The following is a 26,987-nucleotide window of genomic DNA, read 5'->3' as shown; positions in this document are numbered from 1 at the left end:
AGCGACTGAGAAAACTGTTTCTCCTCTTTCCCCTCCCATCCCCCACATAGAAAAGACTAAGAAACCTTATAAAACATACTTTTAACACACTAAAAAATAATAAAAGGGTTAAATGACGGACATACTGCTGGCGAGGCTGCCGCGTGATGACGTAAAGTCATCATATAAAATGAAACGAGAAAATGTTGTAAATGCTCAGCATAATCAGGCTGCGCCCATAGGAACAGAAACTGAGTTAACGTTTCAGATTAAAGGCCATTTGTCAAAACACCAATGAAGGGTCTTCGACATGAAATATTAACTCTGCTTCTCTTCCCAGACTCGACCCGAGTCTGCAGAACAGCTCTGATCCAAAATATCATCTGACCATTACCTCCACAGAGCGCTGCCTGACTCGGTTATTCCAGTATTTTTTTTTTTTGCTTCTTTCCTGCATTTCCTGTATTTAGGTTAGATTTCCAGCATGTGCAGGGTTTTTTTTGATTTTCAAAAAGATACTATCTATTTGCATAGTAGTTTGGTTTTAGTTTAATTTACAGATGCAGTGCGGAAACAGGTTTTTTGGCCTACAGAGTCTGGGCCGACCAGCGACCGCCGCATACAAACAATATCCTTAAAAACACGAGAAACATTTTACTTTTAACATTTATACGAAGCCAATTAGCCTACAAACCTGTATGCCTTTGGAGCGTGGGAGGAAACCTGAGCTTCCTGGAGAAGGTCACGGGGAGAATGTACAGACAGCACCTCCCTAGTTAGCGTTGAACCCGGGTCTCTTACGCTGTAAGGCAACGACTCTGCTGTTGCGCCTCCATGCCATCCACAGTAGTAATTATATTGCCGCCCATAGTAATTATATTTCTCATATGATATACGCTATTGTTATATGGTACCTTAGCATTTTTTACTCCTTGGACTGAAAATGTATCTATTGGTGAGGAAACGGAATTGTTTCCAGAAAAAAAGGTAATTGATCCTCCTAACCTTAGGGAAGTCATGGTGGTAGAATGGAAATAAAATAGCCATGTAAAACCTCTTTTTGCCCTTTTAGTCTTTGACAAGGAATTCAGAAAATTCTAGATAGTGTAACTAAATGGTTTAAAGAGTTAACTTACCACCATGCCGTGAGTTACCAGAAGCCGTTTTGCATATAAAACATTGTGACGGATTATAAAGTGTTCTATGCGGATGCAATAAAAGAGTAAGATTGAAACATAATGTTATCCTGTCTATAAAGACTACCTAATTCACCGTCTTTTGGGATGCTGAATTGCACAAAATTTGAAGTTAAATGCAAAATCAACATCCTATGAGCTAGTAGACAGAAAATGCTGGAGAAACTCAGCGGGTGAGGCAGCGTCTGAGGAGAAAAGGAGTAGGCGACGTTTCGGCTTGAGACCCTTCTTCAGACTGATGTCGGGGGGAGCTGCTAAAAAGAAAGAAAGAGGTGGAGACTGTAGGCTATGTGGGAAGGGGGAGGAAAGGAGGGAGAAATCAAGGACTACCTGAAAAGTTGATGTTCATACCGCTGGGGTGTAAACTATACAAGCGAAATATGAGGTGTTGTACCTCCATTTTACTCTGGGCCTCACTCTGGCAATGGAGGAGGCTCGGGGCAGAAAGGTCCGATTCAATATAGGAGGGGGAGTTGAAGTGCTGGGCAACCGGGAGATCAGGTTGGTTAGTATAGACTGCGTGGAGGTGTTCGCTTGGTCTCGCCGATGTAGAGAAGGTGACATCTACGACAGCGGATGCAGTAGATGAGGTCCTATGAGCCAACTATTTTCTCCTAATTAAAGCAGGAATTAGAAGCAAAAAGAAAGTATATTCATACAGATAAATATTGTCCATTGAAGTCAGACGTTAGAGCAGAGAATTAAACAGAAAAAGCCTCAAAGTATTCACCTAGACCATTTAAAAAGAGCAATATTACAAAGGTTATCCGTTCAACACATATAAAAGGTCCAAGGGTAACTTATTTCCAAGTTCTCTTCCAACAGACTCTACCAGTTTGGCAAATTGTCACCATTATGGAAGAATGTTCCAGGGATCTGAGAAATGCCAGTTCCAGATTATGAAGAGCACAGCTTTATGAAGTTTGAGGCTTGCTGCGAGCCTGCTGACTGCAGTTTCAACGGGCAAATGATGTAATAATCCAAGTTACCTAAATTCTGCAAAGAATTTAATGAAAGCATTAAAAATAAAGATTGCATAGTAAATCAAGTTTAAAATTGTAATTGTGCTGTAAGACTGTGGATGTCCTGAATGCATATCTGTCTGTGCTAAAATGGCATATGAAGGTCAATTTCATATTTTATGTGTTAGTTGGTATTTCACATGATTTACAAAAGATGATGGTAGTACCGGAAGGGTGCCAGACTGCGTTCACATTGCACGTTTCAGTTAGCAGAGTCTGTTCTATCCAGCTTCTCTGGCATAAACATATGGAATGTGGGTATTCCTTCTTATATTTCCGTGTTAATCGTTATTATTTTGACTTGACTAATCCGAGCATAAAAGAAGTTGAAAGCAGTGGAAACAAACATGATGTTGCATGGAGCTACATTAATTGTATTTCGATCTTCAATTTCTTATTCCAGCAAAATATGGTTGAACCTCCAATGTCGTCTTGGGCAATGTTATTCACGTTACTGATGTGTTGCAACATTTAATTCCTAACTCTCAAGCATTATTAGTCATTACAGCACAGGAGTATTTACAAGCTATATGCCCATGCCCATTCCAAGTATTTCAACCTTTTTTTTGTAGCCTTGCACATTAACTTTCGTTAATAATCAATGTGCCACAACATAAACAATTCACCATAATAAATAATTTGATTGCAGGCTATGTATGGTTTTTAAGGATTGCATTTGAAAGAAAATTATTTGTGAAAAGGTTGGTATTCAGTGTGAAGCTTGATAACTACACTGTTTAAAGTAATGTTTGGCTTATCATGTACTCTCTTCCCAAGGGAGCTAAAGAAGAGTTTACTTTTTCATGAACTTGTGATGCCGGTTCCATGTACTTCACAGTCCCTATCCATTGCATGAAAATTACTAATTGTGCCTTCAGAAATTAATCACAGTCTAAATCTGATTTAGGAGCTTATCACATAATGTTTTGTGAAATATTTTTTAAGCAGGAAAGTAACTGGGAGATTTTAGTGAACACTATAATTATGTCATTATATTTTGAGTGAAGAATGAGGATAGTTTGTGGCAATGGTAAATTTTTGCTGTTCGGCCTTTTGCTAATTCAAAATAAGTATAAATTTTCTGGAGTGTTGTCGATGGGTCATTTTTAATTTCCAGAACGCTGATTATGTTCCTGCTCGTCATACTAAAGCTGGTGGCATGAAGTATATAGAAACCATATTGAACAAGTAGGATTTTTGGACAATATGGCTGCACTTATACTGAAACTTTGAACTACTAATTATCACCGTTCCACAATGCATGCATATACCTCTCCTATGTTTTCTCCCATGTTCCATCATGAAAACTATAATTTCAAAATTATTTGGAGCATTTATTTAGAAAAGGATGATTAATCCTTGTTTGAATTCCACCCCAATTCTTCTGAACAATGAACAAGCAAGTTGTAGAAAGCTGGAAAAGTTACCTTTGGGAATGCCTAATTTTACTGGGAATTACCGTTAACACAAAGCACCAAACTGTAGACCATTGAATGGCATTGGCATTGAAGCACTATTTCTTAAAGGCTGACTACTGATCCATTGAAAGGAACTAAATGAAAACTCTTCAGGATATATACAATTGTTCAAATATACTAAACTTAGAGCTGAGTTCTTTTAGCTCAAACTCTTAATTTTAATATTAATTTTGCTGTCAGCCACTGATACTCCCGAGTGATGCGTTCACAAATTTCTACCAATTTTTTTTTTTTATAGTCTTAATCTTCATTTATCTCATTGCATTTGTTTTATTTTTATATTTCTGAACCTATTTGACTTGTGAATGGAGGCCACAATGTAGTTGAACCAGGTTGCCATTTTAACTTCCAGCAACAGTTATCTATGCCCTTTATCATTGGGCATAGATTCTGAAGATGCAGGTCATTAGCGACGTGCATGTGATTCAGGTAGCTACAACTTTTTAGTCAAGTTTATTCAAAAGTCTTCTAACATCTATTCTGCTTGCATAAAAAGGAAGGTACATTTCAAAAATATTATACTTTTTGGAAGGTGAATTTAAAATATATTGTAGGGATACATTTTAACTATATTAGAAATAATGTGAAGGTCAGGAGAAAATAAAACAAGGTAAAATTCCCATCAATGGTGGGTATGTATCTCGTAAGTACTAAGCTTGTTAGCTTCTCATCTGCTGAATGACAAAATCCACAGGGAAACATTTCAAGATTGTGAGAACTGGTTTGTGCCCATTTCAGTTCAACCACCAACTTTGATTCTGCAACACTTGAATTGTATCATGACGTTTTCCTTCCTGTTTATTTGGGTGTACTGGTTTGAAAAGCATTGAGAAACAATTTAGACCTCTATGATTTGTCTGCAGGAAACAAGGTCACATGTGGCTTGAAGGTGATATTTACAGGTCTCTGAAAAAACGACGTTCTATGGATAGAGAATGCACTGGGTTATCACGGATCATCTCTGGCATTGATAGTCTCTCTGTTGGTGGAAATATGAAGGTGCATTCCGTAGACAAGACTGTCGAGGTAAGGATGTTCAGATTATAACCACAGCCGTGATAATTTCTACAGTCTGCATTTTCATCAGCATGTAGATGGGTACCCTTTGGCTTGGAATGCTCCTTAAAAATAAAGATCTATCATTCTTGTGTAAACAGGGTGCAAATCAAATACAACATCCCATTTTGATTCTGTTAGATGTGATAATATCCATCCTATTGATCGTTGGTGACTGATAATGGTCATCGGTTAGATTGTAGTAAGAATTTAAAAAAAAAAATAATAATAATAACTTTGTACAAGTGTTTTCAAGTTATAATTTTTGTTAGTGTTTGCTGTAATTCAGATGGTAGCACTTTCATGTCTGAGTTTCATTCTTAAAGCCCACCAATAAATTGGCACAAAAATGTAAGTCTGCACTTAAATTTGAATGTACTAAGGACTGGATTTTTGGGATTGTTACTTTGGTTATTAATGATTTTTATTATATTTGTGTACATTGCATTTACAGAACTGATGCTGCTGCAAATAAGAAATTCATTGTTCTATTGTCAGTACATAGCACATTTAAATACTTGACACTTTAAAATCATCTTTTAGTAGCGAGTGCTGCACTATCTGAGTTGCCAAGAGAGACATTAAATGAAGGCTGAAGGTACACAAAAATGCTGGAGAAACTCAGCGGGTGCAGCAGCATCTATGGAGCGAAGGAAATAGGCGACGTTTCGTGCCGAAACCCTTCTTCAGACTGGTGAAGAAGGGTTTCAGTCTGAAGAAGAGTTTCGGCACGAAACGTCGCCTATTTCCTTCGCTCCATAGATGCTGCTGCACCCGCTGAGTTTCTCCAGCATTTTTGTGTACCTTCGATCTTCCAGCATCTGCAGTTCCTTCTTGAACACATTAAATGAGGGCTTGTGTGTTCTCTTCAAAGCCTTAAGAGCCCAAGGGACTATTTTGAAGAGCAGAGGAATTAACCTCGCCATTGATGTTTAAAGAAAATTATCTGGTGATTTTCATGCTTTTTCTATAAGAAATGGTTGTCACACATCCTAAATTATAAGTCGCAATACATCAAAATACTTCATGCACATCATGAACGAGAGGTCCTTTTAAAATGCCAGACTTTTTTCCATTTGTTCAATTGGCATGAAAAATAACTTGTTCATGTGGCCAGAGAAAATGTGGTAGGTTTCAAGATAGTCATACAGCCCAAATGTTTCTTAGTCAATTAACCAGTTTCATAGTTCACCATATTATATCCCTCTTGAGATCACATCATACCTAGTCAGCAAATGGCTTACTAGGGCACCACCCTGCCTGAGGTCATTTGTTGCCGGCCCTGATTTGTCCTAATCTTGCCTCCAGTTCCTCTTGACACCGCCCCTTACTTTCAGTCTGAAGAAGGGTCGCCACTGGAAACATCGCCTGTCCTTTCCCCCCCCCCCCCCCCCCACCCCCAAAGATGCTGCCTGACCCGCTGAGTTACTCTAACACTTTATGTCTATCTTTACTAGAATGATGCCTAGTTTAGGGGGTAATAGCTATAAGGGTGAGATTAGACAGACTTGAATTGTTTTCCCTGGATTGCTGATTGCTGGAAGATCTGATGGAAGTATCTAAAATTATTAGAGGCATTGATAAGGTAGACAGTTGGAACCTTTTTACCAGAATGAAGATATCAAATACTAGAGCACTTGGCCTTAAGGTGAAAAGGGCAAGGTTTAAAAAAAGATATATGAGTCGTTTTTTACACAGAGGGTGGTGAATGCCTAGAACGTGCTGCTGGTGGGTTAGATACAATAGTGGCATTTAAGAGACATATAGACAGGCACATAGATAGGCAGTGATGTGGATTATGTGAGTAAGAATTGATCGTGCCATCATGTTTGGCACAAGCATTGTGGTACAAATCATTTTTTTATTTGCCTCTGTACTCCACAATTTGAAATTTGTAAAATAAAACATCACATGTGGTTAAAATGCACATTATCAGATTTTAATAAAGGCCATTTTTATACATTTTTGTTTCATCATGCAGAAATTACAGCTGTGTTTATACATAGTCCTCCCATTTCAGGGCACCATAATGTTTGGGACACAGCAATGTCATATAAATGAAAGTAGTCATGTTGCATATCCTTTGCATGCAATGACTGCTTGAAGTCTGCGATTCATGGACATCACCAGTTGCTGTTTGTCTTCTCTGGTGATGCTCTGCCAGACCTGTATTGCAGCCATCTTTAGCGTATGCTTGTTTTGAGGGCTAGTCCCCTTCAGGTTTTCCTTCAGCATGTAAAAGGCATGCTCAATTGGGTTCAGATCGGGTGATTGACTTGGCCACTCAAGAATTGACTATTTTTTAGCTTTGAAAAACTCCTTTGGTGCTTTAGCAGTATGTTTGGGATCATTGTCTTGCTGTAGATTGAACCGCCGGCCAATGAGTTTTGAGGCATTTGTTTCAACTTGAGCAGATAGGATGTGTCTATACACTTAAGAATTCATTATGCTACTACCATCAGCAGTTGTATCATCAATGAAGATAAGTGAATCAGTACCTTCAGCAGCCATACATGCCCAGGCCATAACACCCCCACCACCGTGTTTCACAGATGAGGTGGTATGCTTTGGATCTTGGGCAGTTCCTTCTCTCCTCCATACTTTGCTCTTGCCATCACTCTGATATGTTAGTCGTCTCATCTGTCCATAAGATCTTTTTTTCCAGAACTGTGGTTGCTCTTTTAAGTATTTCTTGGCAAACTAGCCTGGCCATCCTATTTTTGCAACTAACCAGTGGTTTTCATTTTGCAGTGTAGCCTCTGTATTTCTGTTCATGATCTTCTGCGGACAGTGGTCATTGACAAATCCATTCCTGACTCCTGAAGAGTGTTTCTGATCTGTCGGACAGGTGTTTGGGGTTTTTCCGTTATAATAGAGAGAATTCTTCGGTCATCAGCTGTGGAAGTCTTCCTTGGTCTGCCAGTCCCTTTGCGATTAGTAAGCTCCCCAGTGCTCTCTTTCTTCTTAATTATGTTCCAAACAGTTAATTTTGGTAAGCCTAATGTATGGCTGATGTCTCTAACAATTTTATTCTTGTTTCTCAGTCTCATAATGGCTTCTTTGACTTCCATTGGCATAACTTTGGTCCTCATGTTGATAAACAGCAATAAAAGTTTCCAAAGGTGATGGAAAGACTGGAGGAAAGTCTAGGTGCTGAGAGCGCTCTTATACCTGCATTAAGGAGGCAATTAAACACACCTGAGCAATTACAAACACCTGTGAAGCCATGTTTCCCAAACGTGGTGCCCTGAAATGGGGGACTATGTATAAACACAGCTGTAATTTCTACATGGTGAAACCAAAATGTATAAAACTCCTCCAGGGATATTCTTGATTCCAACTACCCATAACTGCCCATGCTCCTTATTCTTGACCAGGGCCTAAATTTCCCACGTTATCTAAGCTTCCTTACATTTGCCTGTCTTGCCCTTCACTTTAACAAAGACGTGCATGTCCTGACCTCTTGTCAGCACACCTTTAAAAACATTCCATTTTCCTGACATTCTTATGCCTTCAAACAACCTACTCCAATCAACTTGAGCGAGTTCCCATCTAATACCTTTAAAGTTGGCCTTGCAGCAAATTAGAATTTTATCTGAAGATAGACACAATGGCTCAGCGGGACAGGCAGCATCTGTGGAGAGAAGGAATGGGTGGTGTTTCGGGTCAAGACCTTTCTTCAGACTAATTTGAACTTGTGAGCCTGCCCTGTCTCTATCCATAACTATCTTAAACCTAATAAAACTGGTCGCTGGTCCCACTTTATCCACATGCCCCTCCCAATTTCCTAAGACTAGATCAAGTGTTGCCCTCTCCCGTGTGGGGCCCCTCTACATATTGCCTGAGGAAACATCCCTGAACACATTTGACAAATTTGCCCCCATATAAACCTTTTGCACTCTGACATTCCCAGTCAACATTGGGAAAGTTTAAATCCCCAACGACAACAAGCTTATTTGTCCTGCAGCTGCCTGCAATCTCCTGGCATATTTGCTCTTTTAATTCCTGTTGACTATTTGTGGCCGTGTAGTACACTCCCGGCAAGGCGATCATCCTTTTCTTACTTCTCAGCTCCACCTATATCACCTCTAGATGAACCATCAGTACTGTCATCTTTGAACACTGCTGTGACATTTTCCTTAATTAATCAAGTAACACACCTCCTCTTTTAATTTGGGGTATTTGCATGCTATCCAGTCAAAGAAAATATTAGACATGATTACAATGAAGTGTAAGGTGAAGTCCAATTATAGATAGTTATGAATAATAGCTAAATGGCAATTTAAATTTAAAGAATAGAAAAAACAAGTTGCTTCATCCTTAACGCCCAACACCTCCGCTTGGTTCGCAATGACCAACCTGATCTCCCGGTGGCTCAGCACTTCAACTCCCCCTCCCATTCCGAATCTGACCTTTCTGTCCTGGGCCTCATCCATGACCAGAGTGAGGACCACTGTAAATTGTAGGAGTAGCACCTCATATTTCGCTTGGGCAGTTTGCACCCCAGCGGTATGAACATCGACTTCTCTAATTTCAGGTAGTCCTTACTTTCTCCTCCCCCCCCTCTCAGCTCTCCCTCAGCCCACTGTCTCCGCCTCTTCCTTTCTTCTCCCCCCCCCAGCCTCATATCAGTCTGAAGAAGGGTCTCGACCCGAAATGTTGCCTATTTCCTTTGCTCCATAGATGCTGCCTCACCCGCTGAGTTTCTCCAGCATTTTTGTCTATCATCCTTAATGCAATGTTTTGAGGTTAGACAGAGAAGCAGTTTTGTATGATCTGGGCAAGTTGAGCTACATAAGGAATACAATTGAGTGAATATGCAAATTCACTTAGTTATATAATATGGTATCTAAATTTTGACGGCCAATTGTAAAAACGGATTTTTTTTTAAAGTGCATGTGGATATAGAAGGATATGGATCACATATGAGCTGAGAAGATTAATTTAACTTGACATGCTGTTCCTCAGCTGTACTGTTCTATATTCTATGTTAAAAGTAATTGAAAGCTTTCTGTACTGTGGGCATAGATGCTCGTCTGGCCAAACCTAACACATAACAATTAAGCCTAGAGATTTAATTTTTGGACAGAACTCATGATGTTCATACAAAGGACGATGGGAAAGGGTTACATTCCTCCTCCAAAAGGTTGTGATGACGGGTAATTTTCCAGACTGATATGGATGGACTTTGCACTTTACTTTTAGAGATACTGTGCAGAAACAGGCCCTTCGGACCACCGAGTCTGCACCAATCAGTGATCACACCTTACATTATCCTACACTCACTTGGGACGATTTTACAACTTACCGAAACCACATAACGTACAAACCTGTACGCCTTTCAAGTGTGAGAGGAAACCGGAGCACCCGGAGAAAGCCCACGCAGCCTCAAAGAGCACCGGTTCCATATTGACAATTCTCGTAGTCAGGATGGAACCCGGGTCTCTGGCACTGTAAGGTAGCAACTCTACCATTGTGCCACTGTGCCTCTTTTCTCAGATAATTACATCAATAGATCTGAAGGAGATCTGGGTAAATGAAAATGTTGATACAAAAGACTCATGATCTGACTGACAAAAGAGGCTCTGAATGGGATATCGGTCTCCTGCCATCTAACTAGTCTTTGTACTCCACAGTTCATCCTTTGTATAACTGAAGCAAAACCTCATCCCTGAATCCTGACTATTTCTGGGCAACATTGCAAGGGATCTGCAATTGCTATTTAATAGCACTGTTGAAAGAGTTGGTCCAGTGTGCATTTTACTCCCCCTCCTGGCCATCATTATTACCAAAGTCTCAAAAACACAGCTGCAGTTGAAAATATTGTTTTTAAATTTGCTCGTACGAACTTAAAGCAACATCTAATTCTATTTTTTTTTAAAAGAACAATTATGCTGAAAATGGATGCGCACCAACAGCAAATTATATGACTCAGGGAGATAAACTTCGTGCCTTAAAAAGTAGGAGACAACCACGATCAGCAACAACTGGAACATTAAGGTAAATGCAATGTGGGTGATGCAGCAAGAACCAATAAAATTCTTAACTGGAAGTAAATGTTATGGAAATTTTAGACATGAGTGTTGAATTTATTTAATCCATATCTCGAGTTGACAGTTGAAATTGCTACTTCATCTACTTCTTCATGCTTGTGAAAGTTTTTCCAGAGTTATCAAACAGTAAGTTTTGGTGCTTAAATTTAAAGTGATCTTTTTTTTTCCATACAAAATACGCTAATAAAATATAAAGCAGTTTCTCTAATAAAGTCAATATGATATACCAGTTCAAATAGCTGAATTTATCTGTGACAATATCAATATTGCTTTCAGTGTACCGCACCAAAACAGGCCATTAGCCAGACTAGTCTAACTAATATAACCGTATAGTTTTTGTCTTATTTAATTTTACCCTATCAGCTTATCCTTCTGTTCCTTTGTTCCTCCTTCTCGTATAGAACATAGAACAGTACGGCATAGAGCAAGCCCCTTGGCCCACAATGTCTGTGCTGAACATGATGCTAAGGCCATCACATCAACTTGCACATAACTCATTTCGTTTCATTCCCTGCATATCCATATGCCTGTCCAAAAGTCTCTTAAATGCCACTAACGTATCTACTTCAACCACCTACCCTGGCAGTGTATTCCCGGCACTCACCACCCACAGTGTGGTTATAAAAAAAACCTGCCCTGTACATCTCCTTTAAACTTTGCCCCTCGCAGCATAAAGCTATGCCTTGTAGTATATGATTTTTTTTCCATCCTGGGGAAACAGTTCTGACTATCTATATAATTCTATATACTGCTATCAGGTCTCCCGCAATCTCCGATAGTCCAGAAAAAGCAATCCAAGTCTGTTCAACCTCGCACCGTAGATAATACCACCAATCTAGGCATCTTTCTGATAACCCCACTCTGCACCTTTTCCAAAGGCACCACATAATATTGAAATCTGCCGACCAAAACTGCACACAATACTCCAAATGCAACCTAACCAAAAACTATCATGGCTCTTATTCTCAATGCCCCGACCTATGAAGGCAAATATATCGTATGAAGAAGGGTCTCGACCCAAAAAGTCACCCATTCCTTCTCTCCAGAGATGCTGCCTGTCCCACTGAGATACTCCAGCTTTTTGTGTCTTATCTTCGGTTTAAACCAGCATCTGCAGTTCCTTCGTGCACAAGTATACCATATGCTTTCTTCATCAATCTATCTATATGCATTGTTAATTTCAGGGTATTTTGGACGGACCCCAAGATTTCTCTGTACATCAATGATGTTAAGGGTCATGCCATTAATTGTATATTTTGCCCTTACATTTCACCTCCCAAAGTGCAACACCTCATACTTGCTTGGATTAAACTCCATCTGCCATTTCTTTGCCCATTTTTGTAGCTGATGAATATCCTGACGAAAACTTTGACAGCCTCTCTCACAGTCTGCAACCCCAGCAATCTTGGTGTTATCTGCAAACTTATTAAACAACCAGTTCTGAATCCATACGACCAAGTCACTACTTATCACATGCATCTTAATTTTCTGTATCAGCCTACCATGAGCGACTTTATCAAATGTCTTGCTAATTTGTTCTAATAATGTATAGACCTCAGTATATCTGCTGTTTGTAATTTTCTATCGTATCCAATAGCTTAATTTTAACAATAAACCCTAGCATTTTTTTCAAGGATAAATAGACCCAGGCCGATTAAAACTTTACAGTTCTGCTATCAACTAGTATTTTTTTGAACTTTCAATTTCTCTATCATTTTGATGTTGTGTTGATTGGAATGTGGAGCTGAGGTTATAATCCTATCAGTCATGCTTATTAAATGGCAGAGGAGCTGTCGTACTAATTTATATGCTAATATTAGTTTGATATCTGCAGTAAACTTCCTGCCATCTGGGAAGAGGTACAGGAGCATTAACTGCAAAACCAGCAGGATGCTCCTCAGCTTCTTCCCGCAGGCTATAAGACTGTTAAACGGACTTTGCCCCCTGCCAAAGTATCGCGCACCAACCACCAACCTGGACAGAGCCACTGTCGTGCCGCTGCCGATCGGAACGCCTGTTGATGTTTAGTTGAGAGTAGTGTTAATCTTGTTCATGATATATGTATTTTTATTTCTATTTATTTTTTACTGCACACGGAATGGACACTGGTTTGAGTAACGTTTTTTTGTTTCCTCTGGGTATGTGAGTACTCAGGAAAATAACAATAAAGATATACAATACAATAAACAAATAATAAAGATATACAATAAAAAACAATAAAGATATACAATACAATACAATACAATAAACAAATACACAGAAATACAGTGCCCTCCATAATGTTTGGGACAAAGACCCATCATTTATTTGTTTGCCTCTGTACTCTACAATTTGAGATTTGTAATAGAAAAAATCACATGTGGTTAAAGTGTACATTTAAAAAAAAATTAAAGAAAAAAAAAGAAGCCACTTTTATACATTTTGATTTCACCATGTAGAAATTACAGCTGTGTTTATACATAGTACACCCCATTTCAGGGCACCATAATGTTTGGAACACAGCAATGTCATGTAAATGAAAGTAGTCATGTTTAGTATTTTGCTGCATATCCTTTGCATGCAATGACTGCTTGTACTTTGCGATTCATGGACATCACCAGTTGCTGGGTGTCCTCTTTGGTGATGCTCTGCCAGGCCATCTTTAGCTTATGCTTGTTTTGGAGGCTAGTACCTTTCAGTTTTCACTTCAGCATATAAAAGGCATGCGCAATTGGGTTCAGATCATTGACTTGGCCATTCAAGAACTGACCATTTTTTTACCTTTGAAAAACTCCTTTGTTGCTTTAGCAGTATGTTTGGGATCATTGTCTTGCTGTAGAATGAACCGCCGGCCAATGAGTTTTGAGGCATTTGTTTGAACTTGAGCAGATAGGATGTGTCTATACACTTCAGAATTCATTATGCTACTACCATCAGTAGTTATATCATCAATGAAGATAAGTGAGCCAGTACCTTCAGCAGCCATACATGCCCAGGCCATAACACCCCCACCACCGTGTTTCACAGATGAGGTGGTATGCTTTGGATCTTAGGCAGTTCCTTCTCTCCTCCATAAGTTGCTCTTGCCATCACTCTGATATGTTAATCTTCGTCTCATCTGCCCACAATAACTTTTTCCAGAACTGTGGTTGCTCTTTTAAGTACTTCTTGGCTAACTGTAACCTGGCCATCCTTATTTTTGCGGCTAACCAGTGGTTTGCATCTTGTAGTACAGCCTCTGTATTTCTCGTCATGAAATCTTCTGCAGACAGTGCACATTGACAAATCCAGACCTGACTCCTGAAGAGTGTTTCTGATCTGTGGGACAGGTGTTTGGGGATTTTCCTTTATTATAGAGATAATTCTTTTGTCATCAGCTGTGGAGGTCTTCCTTGGCCTGCTGGTCCCTTTGCAGTTAGTAAGCTCACCAGTGCTCCCTTTCTTCTTAATAATGTTCCAAACAGTTGATTTTGGTAAGTCTAAGGCTTGGCTGATGTCTCTAACCATTTTATTCTTGTTTCTCAGTCTCATAATGGCTTCTTTGACTTTCATTGGCAGAACTTTTGTCCTCACATTGATAAACAGCAATAAAAGTTTCCAAAGGTGATGGAAAGTCTAGGTGCTGAGAGCTCTCTTGTACCTGCATTAAGGAGGCAATTAAACACATCTGAGCAATTACAAACACAAGTGAAGCCATGTGTCCCAAACATTATGGTGCCCTGAAATGGGGGGGACTATGTATAAACACAGCTGTAATTTCTACATGGTGAAACCAAAATGTATAAAAATGGCCTTTATTAAAATCTGACAATGTGCACTTTAACCGCAACTGATTTTTTTTCTATTACAAATCTCAAATTGTGGAGTACAGAGGCAAATAAATAAACGATGGATGTTTGCCCCAAACATTATGGAGGGCACTGTGTATATTTCGTCCCATTCCAATTATAATGGTGCTGTTGTAGTCCTCTCCTCAAATTTGTACATTAGTTTTGAGCAACTAATTAAGATACTATTTCTTTTACTATCCATCTAAGTATCTCGCCAAATTTCTGAGCAATTTTCCCCCAGCATTTGATATTGTTCCCTACCTTTTAACTGAACCTCTGTGCTGAGCAACTTATCTTTAGTTATTCTTTTTTTTTAATCTACCTCCGACCTAATGTCTACATCTTCTCTACATCGGCGAGTCCAAGCGGAGGCTTGGCGATCACTTCGCCCAACACCTCCGCTCACTTCGCACATTCCTTCTCTCCATAGATGCTGCTTCACCGCTGAGTTCCTCCAGCATTTTTGTCTACCTTTCTAGTGTACGTTCACTGCTCTTCTTTCTGCCTTAAAGTTGACAGCTCAATTCTCCTCCAATGTTGTAGGAACTAGGTTGAACTGTTCTTGCTTACTTCCATGGTTTAATTATTAAAATGTAACTTATCTTCCCAATTAGCTTATCTTCCCGATTTTCCTTCCCTTCCTGCCCTTGCCCTCCCTGCCTACTCTCACTGCCCCCCCAAAAATATCTCAGGAAATGGTCTGAAGTTGAGTAAGATTGTTTTCACCCTTGGTGATGACATAGCAGTTTGTGATCATGTGCTTCTTCATGCAGAAACAAAGAACTGCAGATGCTGGTTAATACACAAAAGGACACAAAGTAGTGGAGTAACTCAACAGGCCAGGCAGCATCTCTGGAGAAAATGCATCGGTGATGTTTCAGGTCAAGATCCTTCTTCTGACTCGGATGCTGCCTGACTTGCTGAGTTACACCAGCACTTTGTGTCCTTTTTGTATATTAACCAACATCTGCAGTTCTTTGTTTCAATTACTTGCAATGAAAGTACATATTGAATCATAGGAAGGACCGGAAACATCACCTATCCATGTTCTCCAGAAATGCTGCTTGAACTGCTGAATTACTCCAGCACTTTGTGTCCTCACTTTTCATCGGTTAGATCATACATTTTCAATTCCATAAAATCATCCAGGTTCACATGTGCTTTGAACTTTTTAACTTTACAGTTTGTTCACTCGCCCCCTTTATCTTCTAGGTCTGTGTTCCAATTCTGGCTTCAAAATCTCAACTTAATTGCAATGTTGCCACTTACCTTCACCCAAAGCTTAAATTCTCTCCCTAATACTCTCTGCCTTTCAACCTTTCTTTTTTTTAAATGCTCCTTCAAATTCCAAACCTTTGGTCATTTATTCTTGTCTCTGTATTTTGTTGTCGGTTTTCTCACTACCTCATTTATTAAGTGTCTTGTGTCATTTAATTATATTTAAAGATACCATACAAATGTTGTTATGGTAGTATCAGAGAAGAAATTGTGCTGTAATGTTGTATCATTTCCACTGGTCTCATGTAGTTCACGGGTCTGATTTGTCTTTGGCTTTATTTTTCTTCACTTTTCATTCCCCCTGATTTTAATTACTTGTATAACACCGGCATATAATTTATGATCAAGGATAAATCACTGCCCATAGAGATTTAATGATTTCCTGGACACACCGACCTGCAAGAATTTTTCAACTTTGGTAGTTGTCTCACTGCAATTTAAGGTAATGCTCAGCATCGAGTATTGCCTACCCCTCTGTTATAGCAGATAGGGTGACAGAAATTCACCATTATGGAATTTACAAATCTCTACCAAACAAATTGTGATGCAAATAAATAAACACCATGTATACAAACAATTGAGCTAGTTTACCAAACTGACTGAGCAGCCGTACACAATGAAGAATGTTGCTGGAGGGTCAACCAGGAAATAATGACAAAGATTTATCATTCATTAAAGAAAAAAAGATTAGATATTGCAATAGAAACGGAAATCAAATGCTTTCCTTTTTTAAATAATGTTCAGCACATACAAATTTTGAATTAGTATGTCATTGAAATAATTGTAAAAACTGGCAGTACAGGGTAAAAGGGTATATGTACCAGTAGATTCTTATGCTTATTCTATAATACACTTATTGTACAGGACCTAACATACTAACTCATATTTCCTTGCCGAAGATTGTTTAGTCTGAGAATCAACACATTTGGCTAATTTTAGTGTTTGATGTACATAGTCATAAAAGTGAATAATACTACTTAATTAATTATCCTTTGCAAGAGAATGAACTTATTTACTTTACTGAAATCATGTCCTCAAATTATTATAGTTTTGTACGGCTGCAATAAGATTTCATGACGTTTGTACTCAGTGCTTAGACTGATGAAGGCAAACCTCCTTTGCACCTATGTACTTGTGTTGCCACTTTCTAGGAGCTATGGACTTGCACTGCAAGATCCATCTCTACATCAATGCTCCTGAGGGTCCTGCCATTAATTGTATACTTTCCTCATGTATTTGACCTTCCAAAGTGCTCACAGTTGACTGGATAAAACTCCATCTGCCATTTCTCTGCCCATTTTTCTCTCTGATCTACACCCTGCTGAATCCTTTGACAGCCTTCCTCACAATCTGCATCTCTGCCAATGTTTGCATCATCTGCAAATCAGCCCACCTATGTTTTCATCCACAAACAGGTCGGAGCACTGATCTCTGCAGAACATTAGTTACTGACCTCCAGTCAGAATAACATCTCCCCACTACGACACTCTGTCTTATATGTCCAAGCCTATTTTGAATCCAATCCACCAAGTCTTTGGTCATTGTTTTTTTTTAAATAAAAAAATGCAGCTACTGCACAAAAATAAACTTAGTTTATTTTTAAAAAAAGGCAAACATTAGTTCACCAATGTCTGGTCTTTCATCTTCCTCATGTAGGGTCGCACTTTAGTTTTAGAAATAATCAAGTTGCAATTTGCATAATGAAGTTCAATTAAATGGAAAGAATAATGTCATTCTTTATCATTATCCTATTTGTTAATGTTTCTTCAAAGGTGAATGCAGTACGAATTGCAGGGATCAAAGAAGTCTTTCAGTATATTTTGAAAGATGATTACACTAATGTAGTTAAGGATTTTGAAGAGACAAATGATCTGCTGTTTTCATTTCCTGCCTGCAAAAAATAAAAGTGGAACAAAGCAATGTCATCTTTACATGGATGAGGCTTTATGCATGTTCAGTATTCCAAACATGGATTAAAATATAAATGAACGATGGCTATTTATAAGAGTTAATTATAGTATGGTTTGTTATTTTAAAGGTTAGAAGATATGAAAATTCATTCAAGATCGCCATCGCAACCCTTCAGGTAACTGTATTTATTGTATTTCAGGCTTAAGTACATTATTAAATAATTACTGAACAGATAAAGATGAAATTGAGCTAGTTTTGAACAAAACTGCACATTTCAAATCCCCTTAAAAATTGATTCATTGGGCACCTATGGTAGTTGAATTGTAGTGATTATACTATTTATAGAAGTATACCTTTTTTACTTTTTAGCAATATTTGCAAGTTACATTTTAGGAAAAGTAAACACCTGTTTCAAGTCTGCCAACCAAACCTTGATGCAGTTTCCATATGGTATGGTATCAGATCTTAATTTAGAGGTAATTTCAATCCTTTCTGCTGTAAATAACACAAGGATGAAAATCTAATCCTGACTGAGTCACTGCATGTTGTTTTTTTTAAAAGGGGTTACAAGAATATTGAGTTAAAGGAATGATGCTTGGTTGAAGATACAGCTTTATGAGGAAGGGCCTTCAGTTATTCAAGGCCTAAACACTGCAATTTCCTGCCTAAATATCTCAAATAGGCACAAAATACTGGAGTAGCTCCGCTTTATGAGAAACAAGGTATCTCCGTTTTTCTTTGTGGAGGTATGGCTGCCAATGGAGAAGCACAAAGAAAGAAGCCTAAAATGCTCGACTTAGAATTTATTTCAAAGAAAGTTAGAGGAAAGTCAAAACATAATGAAATCAAGGTGTTGGTGAGCTGGGAGCCACTATAGATGAAAAACATACGGAAGTGCAAGATTAGGGCATAGATTAGGCTCATAGAGAGTGGGAGTTAGACCAATGAAGGCAAATTAAGGGGATACCAAAAGAATGGATATGAGCTCTCATTTTGACTTGATCACAGCCTCGCTTAACATGTCAAAGAATCTGGCTAAATTTTTAACTAGAGTTCACTATGAAAAGTGTTGTTTAATTGGAAATTACTACTTGATTCTGCAGGTTATCGGTTTCTTGATTCTGCAGATTATTATTGTTCACCTATAATTGTCACTACTTGACTTTCTTGCTGGTAATAAAGTATTATGTGGTTCAATCATCCTATGTAGATTTTGATATGATTTATTTAATATAACCTCTACATTTTAAAAATATCAAACTATTTTGATTTGTCAAAAGCCTTGATTTTACATAATTGTACCTAGGTAGTTAGGAAAACCTGCCCACGAAAAGATTCTGTATATGGTGACAGCAACGGGTGGCCTTAGAAAACCTGAAATGGTTAGTTTTCCAAAAGAAGTCCACGTGACGCTAGTCTTACTGTAAAAATACATGATGCTCAGAAACGTGTGTTTCTTTCACCTGTTTGTTGGAATCTGTTATTGATTGCACTGCCCTTCATGCTTCTCAGCAGGTTTGTACTGGTTTGATTCTATTTTGATCTGGATATCCTCAATAATAACTTCTGTTTCTTGGCCTGACACTTATGAACTCTCACAGATCTATCATTCTCTCCATTTCTGGTTGATATTGCCAAGCTAGAGCATACAGATTTGTCACCATCATGCAAAAAAAAGTCTTAGATTGCCGCCCAAGGAAATGTTGCAGTGTGGGATATCAACATCAGAATACAAGTTCGCATTTCCTTCTATTGATTTCCCCTTGCAGAATCTTCCTCCTTACCAGTGACTCCATCTTTCTCTGGTCATCGTGGCCCAAACCATGTTATCTCGATATAATCCTGAACAGAGCCTAGGCATTGTTGATTTTTAGCTCCTTTACCACTGAAATCCTTGTATGTAATCTTTAGACTCAACTATTCTAATAGCTGCCTTGATTTCTACTCAATGCCAATTCTCCCTTTTTATTCTTCAACCAAAAACCACAGCCTTTCCTATCCTTCACAGGCTTTCAGTTTCCTGCTATTTTAATTCCACAGTTCTCATTTTAAACGTTAAGCCCTCCTGAGACCTATTCTCACCATAGCTGTACTGAACCTAGCCAGCTCAGTGACTGTTTGATTGTGGGTTTTCTCATCTTACTTGCCCAATTGGAGTATGCCCATCTTTTTTTTTTGGTTATGCTATTGTGAATCTCTCGAACATCTCACCATGTCAAAATCTTATGTGCCAATATCTTGAGCATATTTTCTGAAAATCAGATTCTTTTTTTTCATGTCTAGCAAGCAGTATTTTTTGATTTTATGTGATAATTCAAAACGTGTCTGCTTATTTTCATTTGTAACAAGACTTGAGTGCTGGAATTTTCAAATTTGTTTTGCTTTTAACTAGGGACTGTGTAGGTAAATCCCAAAAAGTTTGTTTTTCTCTTCCTCCTTATCTTCATCTCTATAGTGGTAGGGATGTAAACTAGTGTACGGGTGATCGTTGCTCTGCGCGGACTTGGTAGGCCAAAAGGCCAGTTTCCACGCTGTATCTATAAACTAAACTAAACTTGGAATAATTAATTTCCTGCACTCCATGTTGTTCTTTTATACCATGATTCAATGAGGATTTGCTACTTGTCTGCTTTTATTTTCTGTTAAATCAGAATATCTAGGACACTGGCAGGCCTCCTGAGAATGTGATAATTTCTTACCCTCATCTGTTGTTCAGGAAATTGTATGACATGAGAAGAAATCCACCATAATGTTTATTGCAGACTGCTTTGACCAGTTCAGTTATGTCATTCGAAAGAGGAAAACTTCCTGAGTCTCATACAATGCTTTTCATGACTTAAAGAATGCCTCAAAATGTTTCATAGGCAATGTAAATTTCAGAAGTGTGGTCATCGTTGTAATACTGGAAACGTGACAGCCAAACGATACAAAAGCCAAAAGCATGTATCATCAGATTCAAAAACAACTTCCCTACTGTTATCGTTTAAGAAGGAAATGCAGATGCTGGAAAAATCGAAGGTAGATAAAAATGCTGGAGAAACTCAGCGGGTGCGGCAGCATCTATGGAGCAAAGGAAAAGGTGATGTTTTGGGTCGTGACCCTTCTTCAGACTGATGTGGGGATCGGAAAAAGAAAGGAAGATGCGGAGACAGTGGGCTGTGGGAGAGTTGGGAGGGTGCGACAGAGGTTCACCTGCACCTCCTCCAACCTCATCTATTGCATCCACTGCTCTAGGTATCAGCTGCTCAACATCGGTGAGACCAAGCGGAGGCTTGGCGATCGCTTCGCCCAATCCCTTCACTCAGTTCGCAATAACCAACCTGATCTCTTGGTGGCTCAGCACTTCAACTCCCCCCCCATTCCGAATCCGACCTTTCTGTCCTGGGCCTCAATGGCCAGAGTGAGTCCCACCGCAAATCGGAGGAGCAACACCTCATATTTTGCTTGGGTAGTTTACACCCCAGCGGTATGAACATTGACCTCCAATTTCAGGTAGTCCTTGCTTTCTCCCTCTTTCCCCTCCCCTTCCTAGCTCTCCCACAGCCCACTGTCCCCGCCTCTTCCTTTCTTCTTCCCACCCTCACCCACCCCCACATCAGTCTGAAGAAGGGTCTTGACTGGAAACGTCACCTTTTCCTTCGCTCCATAGATGCTGCCTCACCCGCTGAGTTTCTCCAGGATTTTTATCTACCTTCCCTACTGTTATCAGACTCTTGGATGGACCTCTCATAAGCTAAGAATGCATTCGCAATCTTCCGATCTACCTTGTTGCGGCCCTTGAATTTTTTGTTTATCTGCAATTTCTCTGCAGCTGTACTGCACTCAGTTTTCTTCCTTTTTTTGCACTGCCTGTTACTTTCATGTGGGGTTTTATTGTACGGAATGATTTGCCTGGACACCACTCAAAACAAAGTTTTCACTGTATCTCACGGTACTCATGACAATAGTAAACCAATATCAGATTAAGCTCCACAAACAACTGTGGGATAATTGGTCTGATTATTTAAGTTTATTTCTAAACATGCAAATTTTTGGTTCACCGTAATCTAAAAATCCTATTGACTCTCAAGGTGAAATTAATTTAGAGAATTTTAATTCATTACAATTAATTGATTTTCATATTGCACATTAATTACCGCAACTAATAAAATAACCTTTATTGTGTTTTCTTGTTGTGGCTCCTTGACTTCAATAATTGTGAAACGGAGGTCAGATTTAGAAAACAAATGCAATGATTCACATGGAAAATATTTTTGTTTATGATCTATTATTGTAATTTAAGCAAGTTTAATTGTGCGGCACTATTTTAACAGGATCAATTATTTAAGTACTGGGCAAGGATCAATGTCACCTCTGAAATCATCAAAGATCTCAATTGCTTCTGCAAGTCCGAGGAGAATTAACAGAAGCCCCTCGCCCTTAAACAGTAATAACAAAAGGTGAAGCACTTTTATTTTTAATAAGATAATGTCTGAAAAATCTTAATTTAATGACATAAGCACACAAGCTAAAGACATTATTGTTGTTCCCTCATCAAAACATGGGTAAATTTACTTGGCATATAAGTTGACTTTTAAAAAATTTACCTGCTTTTTATTAACATGGAATACAGTATACCATTGAATTATTCAAACGACAAAGAGTAGACTAAATTGCAGAAAAAGTTCTTATTAAATTGCTGTTTTATTTTATATAATCGACTCAGTTGTTATAACGATGGATGCTGTTTATTGCCCGAGTTTCTCAGACCTGAAAGGGTAGTGAAGTAAAGATTTGGGAAGCCAGAAAATCTTGCTTTGTTTCTATCAAATGTCGCAAATGATACCGGATCAGTTGCGCTACAAGGGACCAAATGGCGTATTGATGACCCTTATCAAGGCTCACATTGAGTTTGGCTACATTGGCTGAACTACCAAGAGTAGTTGGATTTATTTTTAAGTAAGTGAAGTATGATGCATGTATTTGTAGTTAAGAATTGTTAGAGGGTATTGTGGCAAATTTACCCATTCAAAAGAACATAGTGGCTTTTTTTAGTGACTGAAACTCTGCTTTCTCAAGGTTAGTTTATTGTCACATGTACCAATTAAGGTACAGTGAAATTCAAATTACCATACAGCCAAACTAAAAAAAAAACCCAACCAGACACACAACTACATCAAAGTTGACATAAACATCCACCACAGCAGATTCCCCACGTTCCTCACTATGATGGAAGGCAATAAAGTCCAATCTTTTTCCTCTTATATTCTCCCACTGTTGGGGCAGTCGAACCATCTGCAGTCTCGACGATCGATGGTCCCGCAGCGGGAGGTTGAAGCCTCCGCATCGGGGCGATCGAAGTTCCTGCGTCGGGGCGGTCGAAACTCCTGCAGCTTGGAGTTCACAAAGTCTGTCTCCGACCAGAGACCGCGAGCTCCATAAAGTTAAAGTCCCGCAGACTCCCGTGGTGGAGCTCAGAGGTCGATCCTTAGCAAACGGATTGCGGGCTCCATGATGTTAAAGTCCACAGGCACCCGCGGTGGAGCTCTCGAAATCGGTCTCCAGCAAAGGCCGCCAACTCCTCTATGTTAAGCCGCAGTGCGGACGGAGTTACGATACGGGAAAAAATCGCATCACCGTCGAAGTATGAGATTAGAAAGTTTCCCCCAACTCTCCCCTTCTCTTCCCTCCCCCCCCCCCCCCCCCCCCCCCCCACACACAGACTGTTGGCGAGGCAGCCATTGCTGGCGGCACCCAGTGGTGACTGTTCTTATCCAAGGACAGAGGAATTGTCTAAATGAATTAAAAAGATTAATCGATGGCCCCTGTCTCTACCAAGGCCTTCAGTGGCCTGATTTTTATTTACAGTCTCTTTTGACTGCATAAATATGTTTATTGAAAATGTATGTAAACGCTCAGAATTAATATACAAAACTTTGGAAGTGGTTCAGTTTTTCCTTCATAATGAAACTGCTTCTGAAAATTCGTCATGAATCATGTTTATTGAATCTATCATGGATAACGTTGTGCATTTTAATCTATTGCAAGGCTTATTTTTGGAAGGCTTAGATGTTTAACTTAATCGTTTTTAGAAAGTGCTGATAAATGCCAAGCAATTAATGTAACCTAACAGGCCCTCGAAGATCTCAATTTATTTCCTTCTGTTTGTTATTAAGTTTATTAACATTTCTACTAGTAGTGCCATGTTCTAGTTAACCTGATTTTGGTGTTCTTGAATAGTCGACAATTGAGTAGTCAATAGAATTTGACCAACATATTATAGCCTTGGTTTTCCAGTGTGGTGCACCGAGGCGGCGCAGTGGTAAAGTTACTGCCTTGTGCTAGAGTCCCAGGTTCGATCCTGACTGGGTGCTGTCTGTATAGACTTCATTCTCTCTGTGGCCGTGTGGGATTTTTCTGGGTGCTCCAGCTTCCTCCCTCACTCCAAAGACATGCAGGTTTGGAGGATAATTGGCTTCTGTAAATTGTTTCTACGGTGCAGGGCAGCGTTTCTCAACCGGGGTTCCCCGAAGTGCTAGGGTTCCGCGAGAGGTCGCTAGGGGTTCCGAGAGAACTAGTGATAAACTAGACCAGGTCTGCAGACCGGATGCGGCCTGCGAAGGGGTCCAATCTGGCCTGCGGGATGATTTCCCAATGCTGGAACGGGCTGCAGCTGCCCCCGGAGCCGGATCGGGCTGCAGATGTCCCAGGTGCCGGGACGTCCGGGTTCCCCTTGAGCCACTGCTCGTGCGCGTGAACTGCCTCCCTAGTCAGCCGCGCGCTCCTTATATTGCGCGAGAGGCCGTGGCTGCGCGCTGCCAGCATTGTGATGACTCCTTGACTGACACTTGGCTCGACCAATCGAACCGCAGATGCCGCTCGGGGGGGGTCCGCCCGCGGCAAGAGCCAGAGAAACGGGCTGTTCGGGTGTGGCTCCCAAAACTATCTTAGCCAAAATAGCATCGTTTTTTCTCTCTCATCACAACTTTCTTGTAAGTAATGCTTCGTTTGTCTCCCTATAGGAGAAGGGACCACCCTCTGGGCAGTCAGCTGTGGCCAATGAGGGAGGGGGTGGGCGCTGAGTGGAGTTAGGCTGCTCAGTGCGGAGCGGCTGGGTGCTGGGTTCGAACGCTATGAGGAAACAAAAACAACATTGTAGCGATGCGGGCTTGCACGATGGATACTTTTTTCTTTACACCGTGTGGAGCAGCATGGCGGGGGAGAGAGCTCAGCCGACCGCAAAGCATTTCTGTTCTAGGCCTTTCCCAGTCTCCCGATCGTCCCAGAAACCCGCACTAACTGGGTGAGGCCACAACCCGGAGTCTCTCTTGGATGCCAGCGCTAACAATTTGTTTCGTTAGGTCGACACTTGTGTGCTAATGTTCGATTTCAAATGGTTTATTAATAGAAAGGGTGTGGCTCCCAAAACAATCTTAGCCAAAATAGCATCGCTTTTTCTCTCTCCCATCACAACCTTCTTGTAAGTAATGCTTGCTAGGCAATCTTCTTTATAAGAACTCGTAAAAGTGAAACACTTTGTAGTTATGGCACATGAGAGCAGGTTGAAAAAACGAAGGCAATGAAAGCTGAGGGAGCGTGAGTTCGCGCGTGCACAACTGATCCAGCCCGCATGAAGTTGCATTTTGCCTAATCCGGCCCGTGACCTAAAATGAGTGTGACACCCCTGAACTAGATCAAGCGTGGACCCGTTGGGTCCCCCTCCCAACGCAATATTCCCACTCACCTATACACAATGCTGGATGTTGATATGGCGATCCCGGCCCCGCAATCCTCCCCCAACTGCGCAGGCACGGCTGATGGGTCTCTGTTGTGACGCCAGAGATTGCCGTTGTGAAGCGTGTCAAAATGGCGGCAGGCCCGTCAACCCCAAGCTCAGGGGTTCCATGAGACATGAAAATTATTTCAAGGGTTCCGCAAGGGTAAAAGGGTTGAGAAACATTGGTGTAGGGGATCGTTGGTTGGCGTGGACTCGGTGGGCTGAAGGGCCTGTTTCCATGCTGTATCTCTAAACAAAAAAGCAGAATTTGAAGTGTTCATTACCTCATAGTTTGTTGTTCTACTAAATATGTGAATTATTCTTTTTCACAATTATTCATTAAGCAAAAATTCCAAAAAATAATCATCTTTAGAGCATAGTATTTTACATTTCTAAACATTTATTTTTCTCTTGTGTTGCAATGCAAGTTGCACCATTTCTTGCTGGGAGATGGATCTTTGTTAATACGTGAATGGCTGTCATTGTCTTCCTTCTAGAACATCTAGTATGTTTGTCATAATGTGACATTTGAAATGGTAAGATTTAACAGCTAAAAATGTTTGTCACAAAGTTATTGAATTTGATTACAGCTGTGAGTTTAAAATGTTGAATAATTTTACACCATGTTTTAGCATTTGAAGTATATTTTTGATAAATTTTTCATGTGAATGCTTTTTTTTGTTTCATCTTAATTGTTTTCCATGTGCATTATGTCCTGTTTCCCCATTGTCTGTTTCCCATTTAGCTTCTCCATAAACTCCAGGCTAGGCAGTTCACTAGGGAATCTGTATGCTGCCCCTGATGAACCTGACAACTTCATGACATCAACTCCTAGGTCAAGTTTTGCAGCTGGTTATTCCACCAACCAGCCGTATAACAACTCGCAGATTCCTGCGAGATTGTACCAAGAACTGAATAACAACAACTACTGCAGCACTTCCTGCACTATCCCCATCAATCCTTGTTCCCGTCCGAAGGACGATTACATCTGTAGAACCACCTACGGTGGCCTCAGTCCTGGCACCATGCGATACCTAAGTCGCTCGCATCCCGTAAGTTTACATGCATTTGTGCTTTACAAGCTGTCATAAAAGGTTTTTTATTGTTTTTCCATTTATTGAGGTAAAATGGCATCTTGTATGTGGAGTAGCTAAAATAGTGCTCTTCGCTTTGAATTTTAATTTACATAAATATTTGCAAATTTATCAGAATTTTAATTTTTTTAAATCATAATTGCCGTGTGACTACCGCAGAATTGTGCTCCGCTGAGATGCCATTGAAGTCAATTACTTGATTAAAACTTTATGTCAAGCCACCTTGCACGTAGGTGCGAAGCAGTCTCCTGAAATCCATTCAAATCTGTGTCAGTAAAGGACTGATGCTCCACAGATGATATGACTCAAGATTTAGGGTGGTTTGAATTAAGAATTAATCTTCTGACCTCCCAGA

At 39.8% G+C, this 26,987-nt stretch overlaps 1 protein-coding gene across 5 annotated transcripts in view; it reads left to right on the top strand.

Annotated features, from left to right (window-relative positions):
• Positions 1 to 26,987, top strand: part of cdc14a (cell division cycle 14A) — a 75,052-nt gene that overhangs the window by 42,385 nt on the left and 5,680 nt on the right. Inside the window, exons 11-15 of one of the 5 annotated variants that reach the window (XM_033027900.1) lie at positions 4,539 to 4,701; positions 10,616 to 10,731; positions 17,910 to 17,957; positions 22,096 to 22,221; positions 26,284 to 26,590. In XM_033027900.1, coding sequence (XP_032883791.1) covers positions 4,539 to 4,701; positions 10,616 to 10,731; positions 17,910 to 17,957; positions 22,096 to 22,221; positions 26,284 to 26,590 — 760 coding nt within the window. Of the gene's footprint in view, positions 1 to 4,538; positions 4,702 to 10,615; positions 10,732 to 11,185; positions 11,401 to 17,909; positions 17,958 to 22,095; positions 22,222 to 26,283; positions 26,591 to 26,987 lie in introns of those variants that run through there. The other 4 variants (XM_033027901.1, XM_033027902.1, XM_033027904.1 and 1 more) reach the window with 4 other exon arrangements.

This window comes from Amblyraja radiata, chromosome 10 (assembly GCF_010909765.2).
Source record: "Amblyraja radiata isolate CabotCenter1 chromosome 10, sAmbRad1.1.pri, whole genome shotgun sequence".
NCBI lineage: Eukaryota > Metazoa > Chordata > Chondrichthyes > Rajiformes > Rajidae > Amblyraja > Amblyraja radiata.
This window is presented reverse-complemented; position numbering and strand designations above follow the sequence as displayed.